Raw genomic sequence first — 15,887 nt, 5'->3', positions numbered from 1 at the left:
TGCACAACTGACCTGATTTTCTAGCTGTGCCACTTAACTAATGCGTATACGTAGTCGTGTTTGGATTGGTACCTTCGTTCACAATGTATACAGTATATCAGTACTTTTATTGCCTTTTTAGCTTAAGTTACTTTAAACAGGAAGGCATTAGATATTAAAGCCAACCAGTGTCTTTGTAAATCTCCAAGCAGAAGTTTTGGTGGCTGCAAAGACATCTTTTAATTGCCCTGGCAATATCCATTGGCCAGGTAGTTGCCATTTGGCGCACGAGGTTTGGTTGCCGTTAAAGAAGTACAAAAAGGAGCCCGATAAAAACACCAAACCCTAAACATCTGCTTGGAGATCTAGAGTAATCGGTTGTATGAAAAATATGGATGTGCAATATGGTTATTATCCATCATTGAATACTCGGTGTCTCAAAGTATCGATGTAACGAAAAGTGTTTTCAAGTCACAAGTAACTCTATACCTCTTGTTCCCCATGTAATTTGTTGGTGACCTGGTGATTCGTCTAAGAAATCTAGAAGTACAGTTGGTGTGCAATGGAATAACTACTGAACAATGTCAAAAAAGAGTCAACTTTGGAACATTCACATAACTGTTTAGAGCTGAGAAATTCTAGCGTCAATATGACTCGCACTGTGCTGTATATGTGTATTCACGTAGTTTTCATTTAACTGCCATTTATTTTGCTTTTTACGATGGCTTGTTTGTATCACTAGATTACAATGGATGTATGGACATATTTGTTTCAGCATTGTTGATGTACAATGTGGTGATAATAAACGTTTGCAGTGCAAACATTCTTTACGTGTCATTAAAACTTATTGACGTCATGACATATCACTCATATTCTTAAGCCATTAGGTTGTATGTGGCCGTGTTCGCAAAGTAACATCTTCAGACACCCCCATCGATACAATAGAATAGTCCAAAAAAACTCTAGAACAACTCTAGTACCCTAGAACCACTTAGTAATTTAAGAAAACAGTTTCGCAAGCAACTAGAAACATTATGAAAACTCTCAGCCGTCCCTCCCCAACACACAATCCACCTCAAACACCTAAAGCTGAAATGCTGTAGAGGTCAAAGCTGAAATGCTGTAGAGGTCAAAGTCCTGGCCCGTGGGTGAATGCCCTGCCGGACTTTCCCCTTATATCACAAGTCTGGGTCAGGCGGCCATTGTATCGCTGCAGGTAAGTTTGCAATGTTCTTGTTCCTTCAGTAGCGACTACCACAGGCCTATTAACACATATGATTCAGTGTTAGACGTTTAAGCATCCAGGCTTCCAAGTTCAGCAACAGCGGGGTCAATAGATATCTTTGGGCCCGTTACTTCGGGCCCAAAATGGTAGCTGCCGGCAAAGTTCTATCACAGGGCTACGTACAGTAAATATGAATAATATAAAAGTATTCGCACGGGTGTTGCACGATTGTTTCAGGGGAAAAATGAGTAACCAGGTGCAGCTGTTGGTGACTCCAACCAAAGCCCTGGTTGATGACAAGGTGGACATCACCGTGGAGAGGCTTGCTCCCGGACAGCCGGTCACCTTACATGCACGGCTGGTGGAGGGGACGGCCCGCTTCCAGTCATACGCACATTACAGGGCTGATGACACGGGGAGAGTTGTCGTGGCCAAACAGCCTTCACTGGGAGGGCTCTATGCGGGTACATTTTTGTCAAGTACTCGTCAATCTTTTCGGTTAGCTGTAATGGTTGGCGAACATATACTGACGCACTGCATTTTCAGACAAAGCCATCTGTTTTGTACTTCCGGGTACGGAAGCATTGATTTTGGGTAGGTTTGTATCCTTGTACAGGCAGAGTATTGTACAAATGTAGGTTGACAGAACGTGGGAGGGGGGATTGACAGGCAGGATGACATGAGGTAAAAATGTTAGACATTGGGAAACGGGGTGACCTTAAAGGTCCCAGGATCTGGCCAGGAGCCAGCAGGAACCAACAAGTATTAGGAGAGCCCAACACAAAAGTTGGTGGCAGCGGTGGGATACAACAGCAACAATATGTGTAGCCCAGCCTTATCTATAGTACATGTACTTCAAACATTTGTAAAAGGATTTTGAAAAGTTCATGTCTATGACGGACAGGTATTGAACAGATGGGTCTGTTCTGGAGCATGCAGCCCTCACCTGGTCAGAAGCCTGGACTCCGACTGAGGAAGAAAGACGTGTCCACACCATTCCTGGTAGAAGTCAGCGTGCACGAAGGAAACGTTGCTGTGATGGGAGAAAAGAACTTGGCCTGTCTCGCAACTAAGACAATCGAGAGATGGTATCTGGGGGACGATGTGAAGAGGATACCTGTGAAAGAAGGGCGTGTCCGTGGAACGTTATTTCTACCTCCAGGTGAGATGTGAGATGAGTGAGTCCTGCTTTCATTTCTGTAGAAAACACAAACAAGAGATCCTGGGTATACCAAATGGAACATTTAATAACTCGTTTCTAGCATATTTTGGTATATGAAATACGTGCACACAAGACTTAACACTTCAGCTACAGTAGGTTTCAGGAGGCATCCGCCATCTTTCAGCAATTCTTTAAAAGTTGTCACATGATGTTGTCACGTGACCTACTTGTTAAAGGTCACACAGGTCACGTGAACGGGCGAGGGGGTTGTAGATGTAGGGGGTGAGCAGTGGCGGACTATCTCCTCTGCAATATTTCACCATTTGTTGCATTTCGACCTGATGTCTATTGCAGGTAAAGGCCCGTTTGCCGGTGTCGTAGATATCTTCGGATCGACCGGAGGTTTGCCGGAGTACCGCGCGGCGTTGCTGGCATCCCGGGGCTTTGCTGCGCTGGCCCTGCCTTACTTTGGTTATGACGACCTCCCAGAAAACATTTCCGACATTGATCTGGATTACTTTGAGGTACACCATCATTGATAACAAAAGCATTGGACTACTTTCGTGCACTGGTTACAAATCACTCTCATATATCTCGATAATGTGACTGTCTATGGGAACTATAGAGAAAACAGATTACACAAATGGTACGCATTTGTGTAATCTGTAATCAAGTCAAACTTACTGAAAGACACAAAGAATTAACTGATAAACTAACTCTATTTCATTTCCGAAAATAGTTTCATTAGGTTGGTAAAACTTAAGAGATAGGGGAATTCTTTTTACACAACCAAAGGGTCACACCTCGTTGACGTGTCGGTGATGTAAGCGCCACCTACATCGGCTACATATAGCGGCGAGATGCAGTACTCCAGTCAGAAGCTCTGAGGAAGGTGTCTGACAGACACCGAAATGTCAGCGAGGTGAGACCCTTTGGTTGTGAAAAAAGAATTCCCCTATCTCTTAACTCTATTTCAGATGTTAAAAAAACGACAACTCTACTAGTACGTTACGAGGATCTAACGTAGAACGTGTGTTCTGTATCACGTTTCCATATGAGATAACATCCATGGTGACTTGCAATGAAAAATTAACGCGGTTGGTTGCATTGTCACAGTCCACAAAGGTGGTGGCAGCGGTGGGATACAACGAAAAATATATGTGTAGCCCAGCCTTATGACATTTATCACAATGTTGGTTTGTACATCCTGACACAGGAAGCGGTGGACTGGTTCCTAAGTCTTCCAAATGTCCGAATCCGAGGTGTGGGTGTTTTAGCCACTTCGTATGGAGGACATTTGGCTTTGTGTATGGCGGTGTACATGAACAAGGTATAACAAAATACGAGTTGTATTTTTTTGGCAACGCTTATGTCGCGAACCTAATCATAGTATAGTTTTGTTGTACTTGTTGTATCGGGTTTCCCTGGTACGTTACTGGTTTAAGCGAATTCACTTTTGCATGTTCAGGTGGATGCAGTTGCAGTCATAGGATCTTACACTGCTGTGGTCGGGAATCCACTGCCATACAAGAGTAAGGTCTTACCCTGTGCAAGGTAAGCTGATTCAGTTTTCGTGATGCATTTGTCGTAGGTCATATGTAGTACGATTTTGATGCTGCGACATTTTTAAAAGTCGGTGTGACATAATCAACTACCAGCAAGGATTAGCCTGGAGTCTAGCCTTGTTACTTTGTAGCTTTAGCCTGCTCCCCAAGATCCACTACCCCGCCAACAAATGTATTCAAAGGCCAGCATATGGTTAAATCGATGTTGTTCTATGCTATAGTAATTCTTGTACATTGTAATTGTACTTCAATGCCTGATTTCCTTTCCTTACCCCCATTTGCAGATTTGTACTAGATCAAGTTATATTCACCAAAGAGGGGTTTGCATACTCAGGGAATTTACTGGAGGATACCACCAAAGATCCAGGCCGGAAAGCATGCATTCAGGTCAGAACATCTTACCTTCTACCGGGTCCGATTTAAGCATTCGACCAAACTTTTATTTTACCAAAAACTCATCGTAATTGTAAAGATGATGCCGGGTGATCGCGTGATTGAGCAAAGCATGGGTGTTGCTGTTTTTTTATCATTCGGCCAAGAACACTGAACATAATAATCAGATGATTAAGCCTGCATAATTATACTCGTTACTGAGACTTAAAGATTTTACCGTACACTTTACGGACCGACGAAAAGCTAGGGTCAATGTGGCATTTAAGCAACCGTAGATATTACGGAAAGATACTGACAAACAGGACCTTAATTTTCAGAAGTGAATAATGGATGTTTCAGGTGGAGAAGACTCAGTGCCCCATCATGTTCGTGGCAGGAGAGGATGATCTTAATGTAAAATCAGTTCTCTATGCAAATCAGGTATGGGATGACTTTATCTATTACATAATAATAATAAGGTGACCGTTATTTGTACATCCTTTTTACCACTGTATGGCGACGTTTTTGCCATACAGCAATATAAGGTTCATGACATGCCTCGAGTCGAGGTGCATACGGTGTCTCAAGGCGAGGTCGGTTTCTATAACCATCGAATAAACCGTCGAGTGAGCGAAGCAGTTCTTACCTTCAACTGGCATATTTGAACCGCACAATTTTCTTATGAACTATTCCATGTATCCCACAGGCCATTGCTAGAATGAAGGATCATGGGAAGACTAACTACACCCTACTGAGTTACCCCTGGGCAGGTCACCTGATCGAGCCACCATACACGCCTCATTGTGGCGTGTGCTACCACGCTGTTTACGGTAGGTATTGATGTTGCTTCTTTTTTTTTTACCTCCGGGGAAGGAAGGAGACACCATTCCATGGGAATCTGCTGTTTTCGGTTGTTATGTTTGTGTGTTTGCGGCTGTAACTCACGGTGGGTTTTTTTTTTTTTTTCAAAATATGATTGCTTATTGGGGCCTGGTTGATGCAGATTCTGGTTTCGGGGGTGTTTGTGTGTGTGTGTTTGTGTGTGTGTGTGTTTGTGTGCGTGTGTGTGTGTGTGTGTGTGTGTGTGTGTGTGTGTGTGTGTGTGTGTGTGTGTGTGTGTGTGTGTGTGTGTGTGTGTGTGTGTGTGTGTGTGTGTGTGTGTGTGTGTGTGTGTGTGTGTGTGTGTGTGTGTGTGTGTGTGTGTGTGTGTGCGTGTGTGTGTGTGTGCGTGTGTGTGTGCGTGCGTGTCGTGTCGTGTGTGTGTGTGTGTGTGTGTGTGTGTGTGCGTGTGTGTGTGCGTGTGTGTGTGTGTTCTTGTTCGTGTTCGTGTGTGTGCGTGTGTGCGTGCGTGCGTGTGTGTGTGCGTGCGTGCGTGTGTGTGTGTGCGTGTGTGTGTGTGTTTGCATGCCTGTTCGTATGTATTTGAATGCAGATTGATTTGATGTACAAATTGATTTTTTCAGCGTACAAACAATACAATACATAGTGGTGACACGCTCAAGCGATATGCCTTATATTCACTAGACATGGAATGAAAATTGTTGCTACAGTAACCCCGTGTTGTAACTATTAACATTTGTGTTTCTAGATAAGTGTGTCCTCATGGGTGGGGAGCCTAAAGGCCACGCCGCGGCCCAGGAGGACTCTTGGCACAAGATCCTGGATTTCTTTAGGGCACATGTAGGCAGCAGTGCCCATAGCAAACTATAATGGTCCTTTTTCTCAAATCTTTGCTAATTGCTTTAATTGACTGCTTTATCAACTGTGCAATACTTCGTAACTGTATCTTAATATAATACCCTGTCTAGTCCATATAGATAGGAATATTATTGGCATAAAAAATACATAATGAATAATAGTACTGGTATCTTTTTTTCCCGGCAGCTGTTTGTAATGCATCAAATGATGTCTCAGACATAAATATCAGTGCATATACATATCTGAAATGAATATTTGATGCTAACTATACATGTAAATATCCATATTTCTTGTCTATGTATGTTTGTACTTTTTCATTACCTTGCCAAATGAAATTTGTACAATCTACGTACATTGTACCCCAATACCAGATGTCATTTGGCTGGGAAAATATGAGTTGAATCCATATTTACCGAATTGCAGGTGAAGAAATAAAGAAGACGAATTCGAAACATCAGGCAAAATTACATGTTTCCCTCCAAAACCCGTTGTATGAAGTATGATATAAAAGAAGCTGTGTACGCTTTAACTGATATTAAAATCTAGGACAAATTAAAAACACAGACGTCTGCTTTTTTGAAATAGAAGTAAGTTCAGGTGATACAAATTGATTCTCAGTCATCAGGCTATGCTTGAAACGACTGGATCGAATGTCACGTTTTTTTACGTTTTTCTTTTCTACTGTTACCATAAGAGAACGCTCTAAAGGGCGAATAGAGATCCACATAACGAACGTCACCCTGCTTTACATATTCATAGCCAACCAATGACGCACCGCGGCCCATACGGGATTAGGCCACACCATGTAATTTTTTCCCTGGATGACGTCCGGGCGCGCATTTATTTTGGCCTGTTTCCAGATAAAAAAAATAACAGGAAATTCTGCTGAATAGCAAAGTTCTTTGATCACAACCATTTATTTTTTTACGAGCCGACGTTTGGATGACCGTCTGTCATCTTCATCAGGGCAATTCTGACTGGTTTGCTGTGCACTGACGCTAGATGTTACTTGGTGCATAGGGCACTAAAGGTGTTACATGGTTCACAGTGCACTGTTACTCGTAAAAAAAATAAATGGTTTCATATTAATTCGTTTACCAACCTGATAAAATTATTTGCTGAAGGCATTCTGCCTCCTGTAAATATTACTAGAGAGCTATGACGGTGCCGTAAGTCTCAAGATTGCAAGATGTGATGAAAGAAACGAAACAGGGCAGGTCCGGACGACAACTAATTTTTACTGATTTATTGCTGTTTTCATGACGAATAAAATGGATTGTTGGATGTTACACTGTTATCTCATTCAATTTGTATCCTAACATTTTTCGTTCCTTAGCATATGTCAAATCTAGGTATCTTATTTTTTCTGCCCTTCTTGATTTTTCGCGCTCTTGCATTAGATTTAGGGTCTCCAGAGGACGCCATCCATAAAATTACTTAGTTAGGCCTACTATTACCTTCCCTAGTGTAAGAAAACGTGTCTTCCTCCTCGTGGAAGAAAACGTGCGTCACAGACAATCAATTCTACTTCTATCTCCAAGAAATGATTACCACCTACTGATTGATTTCCTTACAAGTCAGCGCTTGGTAAATTGAAGACACTGGTCTGAATTGGTTCAGTTTATGAATAAGATAGTGTCCTGCGTCACTCATGGTATATAACACGATGAATATTAATTTATCGATACAATCATACATGCAGATATCTAAGGCGACAAGACCGGAGCACACATAACATCAAAATGTTGCGAATCGAGGCACTGGTTTTGGTTCTCCTGGTATCCAGCCATTTTATTTCCGCCATTTCACCCCCTCTACTCTGTCCGGACGTCTGCCACACGAGCGACGAATATGGAGTCGGATGGGACAAAAAGAAAGGCCTTTTCTGTACCTGTCCTAGAGAAGATATAAAGAATGTACGGCCCTGCAGTTGGATCGGATACGAAGTACGTGTTACATATCCGGTGTGCCTGGACACAATACCAACCGACTTCGACCGAGAGACTCGCTCGATTTACATCAAGCATCTCCGCTCTGCTACAGTCATGGAGCGGTCTTTTCTACACGTCCCAAACCTGCACCTGTTGAAGATAGAGAGGTCCAACGTTTCCACCATCCAGCCGGGGGCTTTTCATGGCCTCTCCTCGGTGGAGAGACTCTTTCTGAATGGCAACCGTATCTCCAGTCTAGGTGAGTTGTCAGTGATACTAACCCTTTTTTTTTTGTCTTTTAGTACATTTTTTTATTTACAACATAATCATGATAGCAATAACCTCTCGCTGATTTTGAAGACTCATCTATTATTTTGTACCAAGAAGAGAACAAAATAGTGGGTTTGATGCATGCCGTTTATACATATATACATTCTTTTGTTTATACATATATACATTCAATTTCTTTGAAAAGCCGGAGTGGCTTTCTTTCTTAATATAAGAGTGTCATTGGGTAGGGAATATCAACTGTTCAGTCGTTTTAACGAAACTTAAAAGTTGAAACGTAAACGTGAATGAATGAATGAATGAATGAATGAATGAATGAATGAATGAATGAATGAATGAATGAATGAATGAATGAATGAATGAATGAATGAATGAATGAATGAATGAATGAATGAATGAATGAATGAATGACTTTATATTTACGTGTCTCGCGATTTTTGTCGCCCAGCCCATATGGGCTTATAAGACACCAGAAAATAAACATGAACATAAACATAGGTACAGAAATCATAGAAACGTTAATCCAAGTCATATAATTTGGCGAATCTACTATAGTTCTATTGCTATTTATTCATGATGAATTTTTTGTTTTGTTTATCATTAGAGGCTTACACTTTCCTTGGACTCAAGAAACTAGAATACTTGTACCTTCAAAGGAATCGGATTTCAACGATATCCCATCATGCTTTTTACGGCCTACCTGACATTGAAACACTGCGCATGTCCCAAAACTACCTGAGTTCCGTGCCCGTCGAAGCCCTTCTACCGCTGAAGCAACTGATGATTGCAAATCTTCATGGAAATGTCATCACGACCATCGACAGCAAAGCCAGGCGTCTGAACCAAATTCCAAGTTTGTTTCTCATGGTCGGGTTGAACAAGCTGAGGTGCGACGAGAAGCTAACGTGGTTTATTTGCAACCTGCAACAGCTGACCTTCGTCAGTTTTCGCAAGGCGCTGAAGTGCCAATCGCCCGCCAATCTGCGTGAAACGTCTCTCATTGAGAGGGCTAAGAGTGTCTGTCAGACCAAACATACGGACGGCTGGTCGTCATCACAAGAGATCGCGTCTGAATTGTACAACGAGACCATTCCCACTGAAGATACCGACACCGATGTACCATGCACAAACGTCAGAACTGGCAAGATCGTTTCCGTGCAGAGCTTTACCAATATGGCCAACCTAACAGTACATGAGCAAACGACTTTTAAAACAGACGTCCTTATTCCTGTTCAGGGAAACTCAATCCCAAATGACAAGGAGGGATGGATTTCGTATTTTGCTATAATCATTGTCGCCTTTGCGGTGCCCTTTCTCATTCTGTTGGCGTCGTTGATGGTTGTTTTCCTCCTCAACCGCCGCCGACGCAAACGCCTGCCCCGCCCCAACGTCACTCCCGGAACAAACAATGAAGAATCTGCATCTCCTGATACAGGAGGTAGCCACAGAATCGTGCCGTATGCAGTGGCCTACATGGACTCGGAAGAACTGCGGGCGACTGTTAGAACTAGAAACAGACCATCGGAAGACGATGCCATTCAGCCGTACGCAGTGGCATACATGTACGCCAACGTAGCAGGAAGAGGAGGGGTCGGCAAACATCCGCCGAGTGCAGGGACCAATGGTGAAAGACTGCAGCTGCCGCCGTCCGCAAGGGCACGAAACAATGCTTCACAATCAGGCAATGACCACCGGATTTTGCAATGTGCAACGACGCCCGTTGACAACCAAGACCAAGACGACAGCTACGAAACCCAACCGTATGCAATAGGCTATCCGGACATCCGGCTGCCACCGTCTGCAAGGGCACGAAACAATGCTTCACGACCAAGCAATGACCACAGGCTTTCGCAATGTGCAACGTTAACAAGGCGCGTAAACAACCAACAAGGCCAACAAGACAGCTACGAAGTCCAACCGTATGCGATCGGCTATCCGGACTCTCCTCCAGAGGCTAGGAGCACTGCAGAGACCGGTCACTCACCACTTGAACATGACCATAGGCTTTCGCAATGTGCAACGACGCGCGTTGACGACCAAGGGCAAGACGACAGCAACGAAATCCAACCGTATGCGATCGGCTATCCGGACCCCCCTCCAGAGGCTAGGAGCATTGCAGAGACTGGTCACTCACCACTTGAACATGACCATAGGCTTTCGCAATGTGCAACGACGGGCGTTGACAACCACGGGCAAGGCGACAGCAACGAAATCCAACCGTATGCAATCGGCTATCCGGACTCCCCTCCAGCGGCTAGGAGCATTGCAGAGACTGGTCACTCACCACTTGAACATGTCACAAACTAACAGGCAACAAACGTCGAACAGCCGGTCGCACAAACACGCGATCGGATGTACCGATGGCAACAGCAGTCGACATACACCCAAAATATGAAAACAATGGAGCAGGAAGGATCAATTCAACAACCTTCAGTGAGGTTCCAGGTGCAAGTAGGACGTTGCAGCACGTTTGAGCAAAAAATCCTGAATCGTCTAACGTCCTGTAAAATTCACCTGATGGCTGTATGACAAACGGACGTCCAGAATTGTATAAAGATCAGCAAATGGACAATATTGCCAATGGATCCTAAACAGCATTTACATGTACATGTAGATACCTCGTTGAGCGTAAGGACAGTGAATGTAAGGTTTTTAATTATATATAATATGCATATATATTTTACGTTCTTCATGTCTGTTACTGTGACTAAAGTCTTGTAATTCCATCTGCACTTCCACCATCTAAAATTCCAGAATAGACTTTTTTGTTTGTATAAGACTGTAATTAGGTGGAGAATATGATTATTGATTAATGCAAATGAGGATCTTATTTACATAAACAGTGAGAAACATTAAGAATTTGATGCGCGTAGCAGGCAGAGGTATGATATCGTGGAACTCTAGTTGACTAGTACATTCTTCAGGGGGCCGGTTTAGACCACGGAAACGCATAGTTTCTAGCTGAGTAGGTTGGGACTCGTGCATGAACTTTGACCCTGTGTTTCCTTGAGCTCCCCGAGAAGGCGATGACGTTTTTCTAGCCGGAGGGTGTTTGAACTAAACTGCCGAACCTTTTGTAGAATCTCGGCTTTTTTGCTGTGTCATTCAAAAGGCACAATCTAACTGTAGCCGAGTCCACTGAAAGTTAGTCTTGAAACGTTACCTGTTTATTTCGTAGCCAAGAGATCTAGAAGTGTGAACATGGGGAGGATACTAGTATTCGCGGTAGTTTTGATGGTGACTGTCTGTACAACAGGTAAGTAGAATGCATACGTGACACTCATGTTAACCATGTCGCCATTGATTCACTGAGTGTGACCCACTGTGACCTAAGTAGTAGTAGTATCATGAATGCTTTTGTTCATTTAGTGTACATCAAGCTCAGAATGACACACTTCTGTATAGATTTAACTAAATTCTGAGTGGACGAATTCGCAGCTTAAATAATAGTTGGATATGTTCACTCAGTTCATATTTAGTTTCCCAATGTACAGACAAGGATACGGAATTATGTATCTCCTCTAATTATGAAATGTGTGAGTTTATTTGCCGTGTTAGTAAGACATCAGTGCAGTGTAAAGAACAGTAAATATTGCTTGTTTTCAGTTTAATACATCCTAAATTGTGCAACCTTAACATTTAAGAAGGTAACAAGGAAACGTTGATCACAAGGAGGAAGCAATAATCACATAGAGAAAGTCGCATGGTTAGAAAAAATGTAAGAAAGTCCCCATAAGATTTGTTTGCTTGGTGATTAGCTTCTAGAATCTAGCTGGTATCAGGCGTACCATTTGTACTTTACATGTAGCTCTCAGGTACACAGACAAGAAATCACGGAAAACGTCTCTACGGCTTTCACGTATTCTGTCATTTTTAATCCCGATAGTTTTAGATGAGTGTGTGAACAGTGCAGTGATGAGTAGCAGTTCTGAAAGTGAACCTTCTACATGAAATAATGTGTTATCTATGCCATATACATGACACAGAGTCCAGTGACATCTCTATCTGGTACACTAATGTCGACAAAGGTCACTAAACAAAAGCGTCACCATTTGTTGGGTGGGGCGTCAGACAAAAGTTGCAGAACGAGTTTCTGGCGTGTCCATCGCTCGGAATGTTGTTTATGGTAAAACAACTCATCAGGCGTAAAACACGGCAGAAATGTATAGAAAATGAGGCATCTATGAGAAGAGTAGATGTCACAGAGTTACCCTCAAATCTGGTAGTCAAATACAGTTTCATAAATTTCATATTTTATGTATAGTAAAACCAGAATTCAACAAGTTGCGTTGTTGGTAGCCAAGTAAATATTGCCCTACGTTATAATGTCTGTAACGTTATAACATATGTTTTCTTGAGGGAGGCTCTCTATATAGATTACAAACCACTACAGGTAAAACAGCGGAGCTTCAAGTTTTGATCTGAAATGCTAAGTCCACGAATTTTGCATGGTAGATAGCTCTTGTGCTCGGATAGAAGTGACATGAGTTTAGGCTCCCTATCACTTTGCTCCGGAACTGCAGGGTTATTCGATGAAAAAAATATTTGAAGGGGAATATAACTCAGGAGCCGGTTGACGGAACGTCCTGATATTTGGTATGTATGTAGCTTAAGTGATACTTGATAAAATCAAAGTACAATTATGCAAATCAGGATCTCATTTGAATTATTAACATAATTAGGAAATTCAGAAAATCCGTTGCGTTCCATGATAGGACTGGACAAACTTGTGACATACATGTATGTAATTGAGAAGGTAAGGGACGTCGGCAGTATTTATAACGTAAATGAGACTTTGATGACTTCTGATTTTTTACCGAAACTTCAGTTGTCCATGCCGGGCAGCGATGTGGGTCTGGCTTCACCAGTTTCACCTGCCCACGTCCGATCTTCGACGATTCCGACGAGGAATACTGCTGCGCGGGAAACAGCTGCTGTGATAGATGCTGGAGCTCCATCGTGGACACGTCCTCTTGTATCGGGATCAACAACTTTGGCGACACCGCTTATAAGGCGTTTCGACTAGGGTACTTTTTTTATTTCAGTTTATACCATAAGTATTGGAACAGTCCATTTTATAGGGAGATTGGCTGAAATCTGTTGTATTTGCTCCCGAACAAATCCTCTCTGGTACTTTGATTATTTTCCCTATATAGATAAGATAACGTCATACTGTCTAGTACATTCTGATGCCATGAGGGGAGGGACGAAGAAAACTGCGCATTTCTGAGCAAAATTTGCACAGTAAAAATCGTGGTGCACAAATTGCCTTTTTTTGCGCATGCCGATCAGAAGGCCCGTCCCCATGATATATATTGTTTCAAAATGTGACTATTCTAGCCTTGTGACTGAAAGGAAAGTTAAGGAAAACATAACGTGATACATATGCCATTATGAGAAGTTAAAGACTGGACTTTAACTTCCAACACTAGATACAGAATTGAGACTTACCCCAAATTTTCGGCTGACTCCATCAACCTTGTTCACGGAATGGACCCGTCTACTCTTGGAACGTGACGTCAGAGACACGTGACCGTAGTAGCGGGTCATACGTGCCAGATAACTTGTGTCGCCCCCCGTCTCTGTTCAGGGTAGGTCTGTGAGCTCTTATGTAGACCGCCTCCTTAACTCCTCTTGCAAAACATGTGAAACATATGTCGTCCTATGTCGTCCCAGTGTCGGCGCCCTCATCGGCATCATTGTGGGAGGCATCGTCTTCGTCATCATCATCGTGGCGCTCTGTGTCTTGTGCTGTTGCGCATGCGCCAAGGGGAACCAGAGAAGCCAACCACAGGGTAAAGATCTACATATTCAAATTCACGACAGGGGTGACGGGTTGGATCCAAGTTAGTCCCCGCAACTTGTATTTATCAAGCAGTTTTTCACTGGCCCAGAAAAATTCACGTTGTTTTTCCAGTTTTAGTCCTGAAAAGAACTTCAAGATATTCTTGTAAATTATGACGATTAAAGCATTATTTCGTTAATCATTCCTGCTACCTTTATCAGATATTTATTATATCCAAGCATATATATTGTCAGTTGTTTTGCTTGGTTTTCTTGTGGTATAACAATTAGACATCACTTTTTCCCTCACAGCTGTCCAAATGGCTCCGGTCGCCCATCCCGTGCAGTCTCCACCCGGCCAGTATCCCCAGTACCCCCCTGCACAGCCTCCTGCCTACCCACAGTACCCGGCTGGACAACCCCCAGCCTACCCTCAAAACCCAGCCTACCCACCTAAGGTTTAGGCCACAATCGTTGTGACCTCAGGCGACACCGCAACAGTTGGGTCGACAATACAGAAGAATGCATGATTCACATTATATGGCAAATTCGACATACATGTATGTAGTATTATATCAAGTCAGATATCTGTACAATTATGGGACATAAAGCATGCAATTAGAATCTATGCTATAGCTGATAAGATACAAATTTACCAATACAACTAGTACTAGTGATGCATGCAGCAATATGTTTTTGTATCATTCAAAATCATGTGTACAAATATCATAATGAATATCGAAAAGGATCCATATCCGCAAAGATTATAGTTTTAGACATAGTTTGTAGAAAGTATATAAGATAAGAGTGTGCTTTTTCGTGATTTCTGATACTCTGTAGTATACTGTAGCTGTATTATTAGTAGTACCCATTCATAACACACAAGTCGTGTACATGCCGAAATCCCTATATCTAACGTAGTTTTATATATCATGTAGTATCATATGCTTTCTATGTTATTGAAATAGCCAACATGCACTTTTAAAGAAATCATGCTGGGCAAAATGTGATATTTTGTTCTACAAATGACTAAAGAAGTGTACTAAGTTGATTTCTGTCATCATCTGAAATAAATTCTGGCAAGTTATGATATTGTAGTGTCCTTTGTGGAATAGATGTCACTGGAAGAGTTGTTCCACTGCTAGTAAAATATATCAGTATTACGTCTACATCTCACCTTGAGTGTCTTAGTAGTGAAGTCCCGTCCATATAACCTGATATTTACTTACCAAAACAAGAAATCTGGGGAGTTTTAGATTTCCAAAGACTGCTTTTTGATTTGATTAGATTTGATTTATTATACTGTTGTCCTTTTGTCAGGCCGATTTTGAGTGTCTCTTAAACTTTAAGTTAGCTGAAACTTTTTTCTTTGAAAGGCCTGGCCTTGAAAATGGGGTGGGTGAGCACGTCGGCAGAACGTACTGCACCTGCGTGAAACCCGTAATGTATTGTACATAGCACTTCGGCAGAACGTCTCATATAAGGTTGTATTCGCTCATATAAGGTTAGCATTTCGACAGTAGTTTCCAAATGTTATGTCGGAAAGAATCTCCTCTGCAACAGGCAAAATTCTGATGCAACGTTGACCAAAAACCCAACGAAAAACGCGAAAATACGGGGTTCTGCGCAGGCTACGTTCTGCCGACGTGCTGGGTGGGTGGGGGCAAGAGTTACTAGTACTTAAAGAATACAGCAACGAAGGCCTGTGCTACCGTACTCGACGGTTTGCTCGTAAATAACCATGTCACAAAAATGGGATTACGTCGTTTGTCGCCCAAAGGGGTGAAACTTGCCTAACTTCTTTGAGCTGAAACGTCACACAAAACTCCATGTACGGCTGGGTGTAAAGGCCTGACTCGCTGTCTAACATACAGGAACGTTCA

At 42.5% G+C, this 15,887-nt stretch overlaps 2 protein-coding genes and 1 pseudogene across 2 annotated transcripts; all 3 read left to right on the top strand.

Moving 5' to 3' along the window:
* The first annotated feature begins 1,162 nt into the window (after positions 1-1,162).
* On the top strand, positions 1,163-6,813 carry LOC109477165 (acyl-coenzyme A thioesterase 1-like). The gene is made up of 10 exons (XM_019778230.1): positions 1,163-1,195; positions 1,442-1,668; positions 2,109-2,366; positions 2,721-2,890; positions 3,583-3,696; positions 3,835-3,920; positions 4,216-4,318; positions 4,664-4,744; positions 5,010-5,133; positions 5,892-6,813. Exons 2-10 carry the CDS (start codon positions 1,449-1,451, stop codon positions 6,011-6,013), a joined length of 1,278 nt encoding a protein of 425 aa, XP_019633789.1. The 5' UTR covers positions 1,163-1,195; positions 1,442-1,448; the 3' UTR covers positions 6,014-6,813.
* Positions 6,814-7,743: 930 nt separating this feature from the next.
* On the top strand, positions 7,744-10,694 carry LOC109476918 (annotated as a pseudogene).
* A 538-nt stretch (positions 10,695-11,232) lies between these two features.
* LOC109477187 (protein shisa-5-like) lies at positions 11,233-15,086 on the top strand. The gene is made up of 4 exons (XM_019778256.1): positions 11,233-11,476; positions 13,049-13,247; positions 13,897-14,015; positions 14,317-15,086. Exons 1-4 carry the CDS (start codon positions 11,422-11,424, stop codon positions 14,466-14,468), a joined length of 525 nt encoding a protein of 174 aa, XP_019633815.1. The 5' UTR covers positions 11,233-11,421; the 3' UTR covers positions 14,469-15,086.
* The last annotated feature ends 801 nt before the right edge of the window (positions 15,087-15,887 follow it).

The sequence above is a fragment of the Branchiostoma belcheri genome, unplaced genomic scaffold (genome assembly GCF_001625305.1).
Source record: "Branchiostoma belcheri isolate BF01 breed outbred unplaced genomic scaffold, Haploidv18h27 scaffold4, whole genome shotgun sequence".
In the NCBI taxonomy this organism is placed as follows: Eukaryota; Metazoa; Chordata; class Leptocardii; order Amphioxiformes; family Branchiostomatidae; genus Branchiostoma; species Branchiostoma belcheri.
Note: the sequence above shows the minus strand (reverse complement) of the source record. Positions and strands in the feature narration are given on the sequence as shown.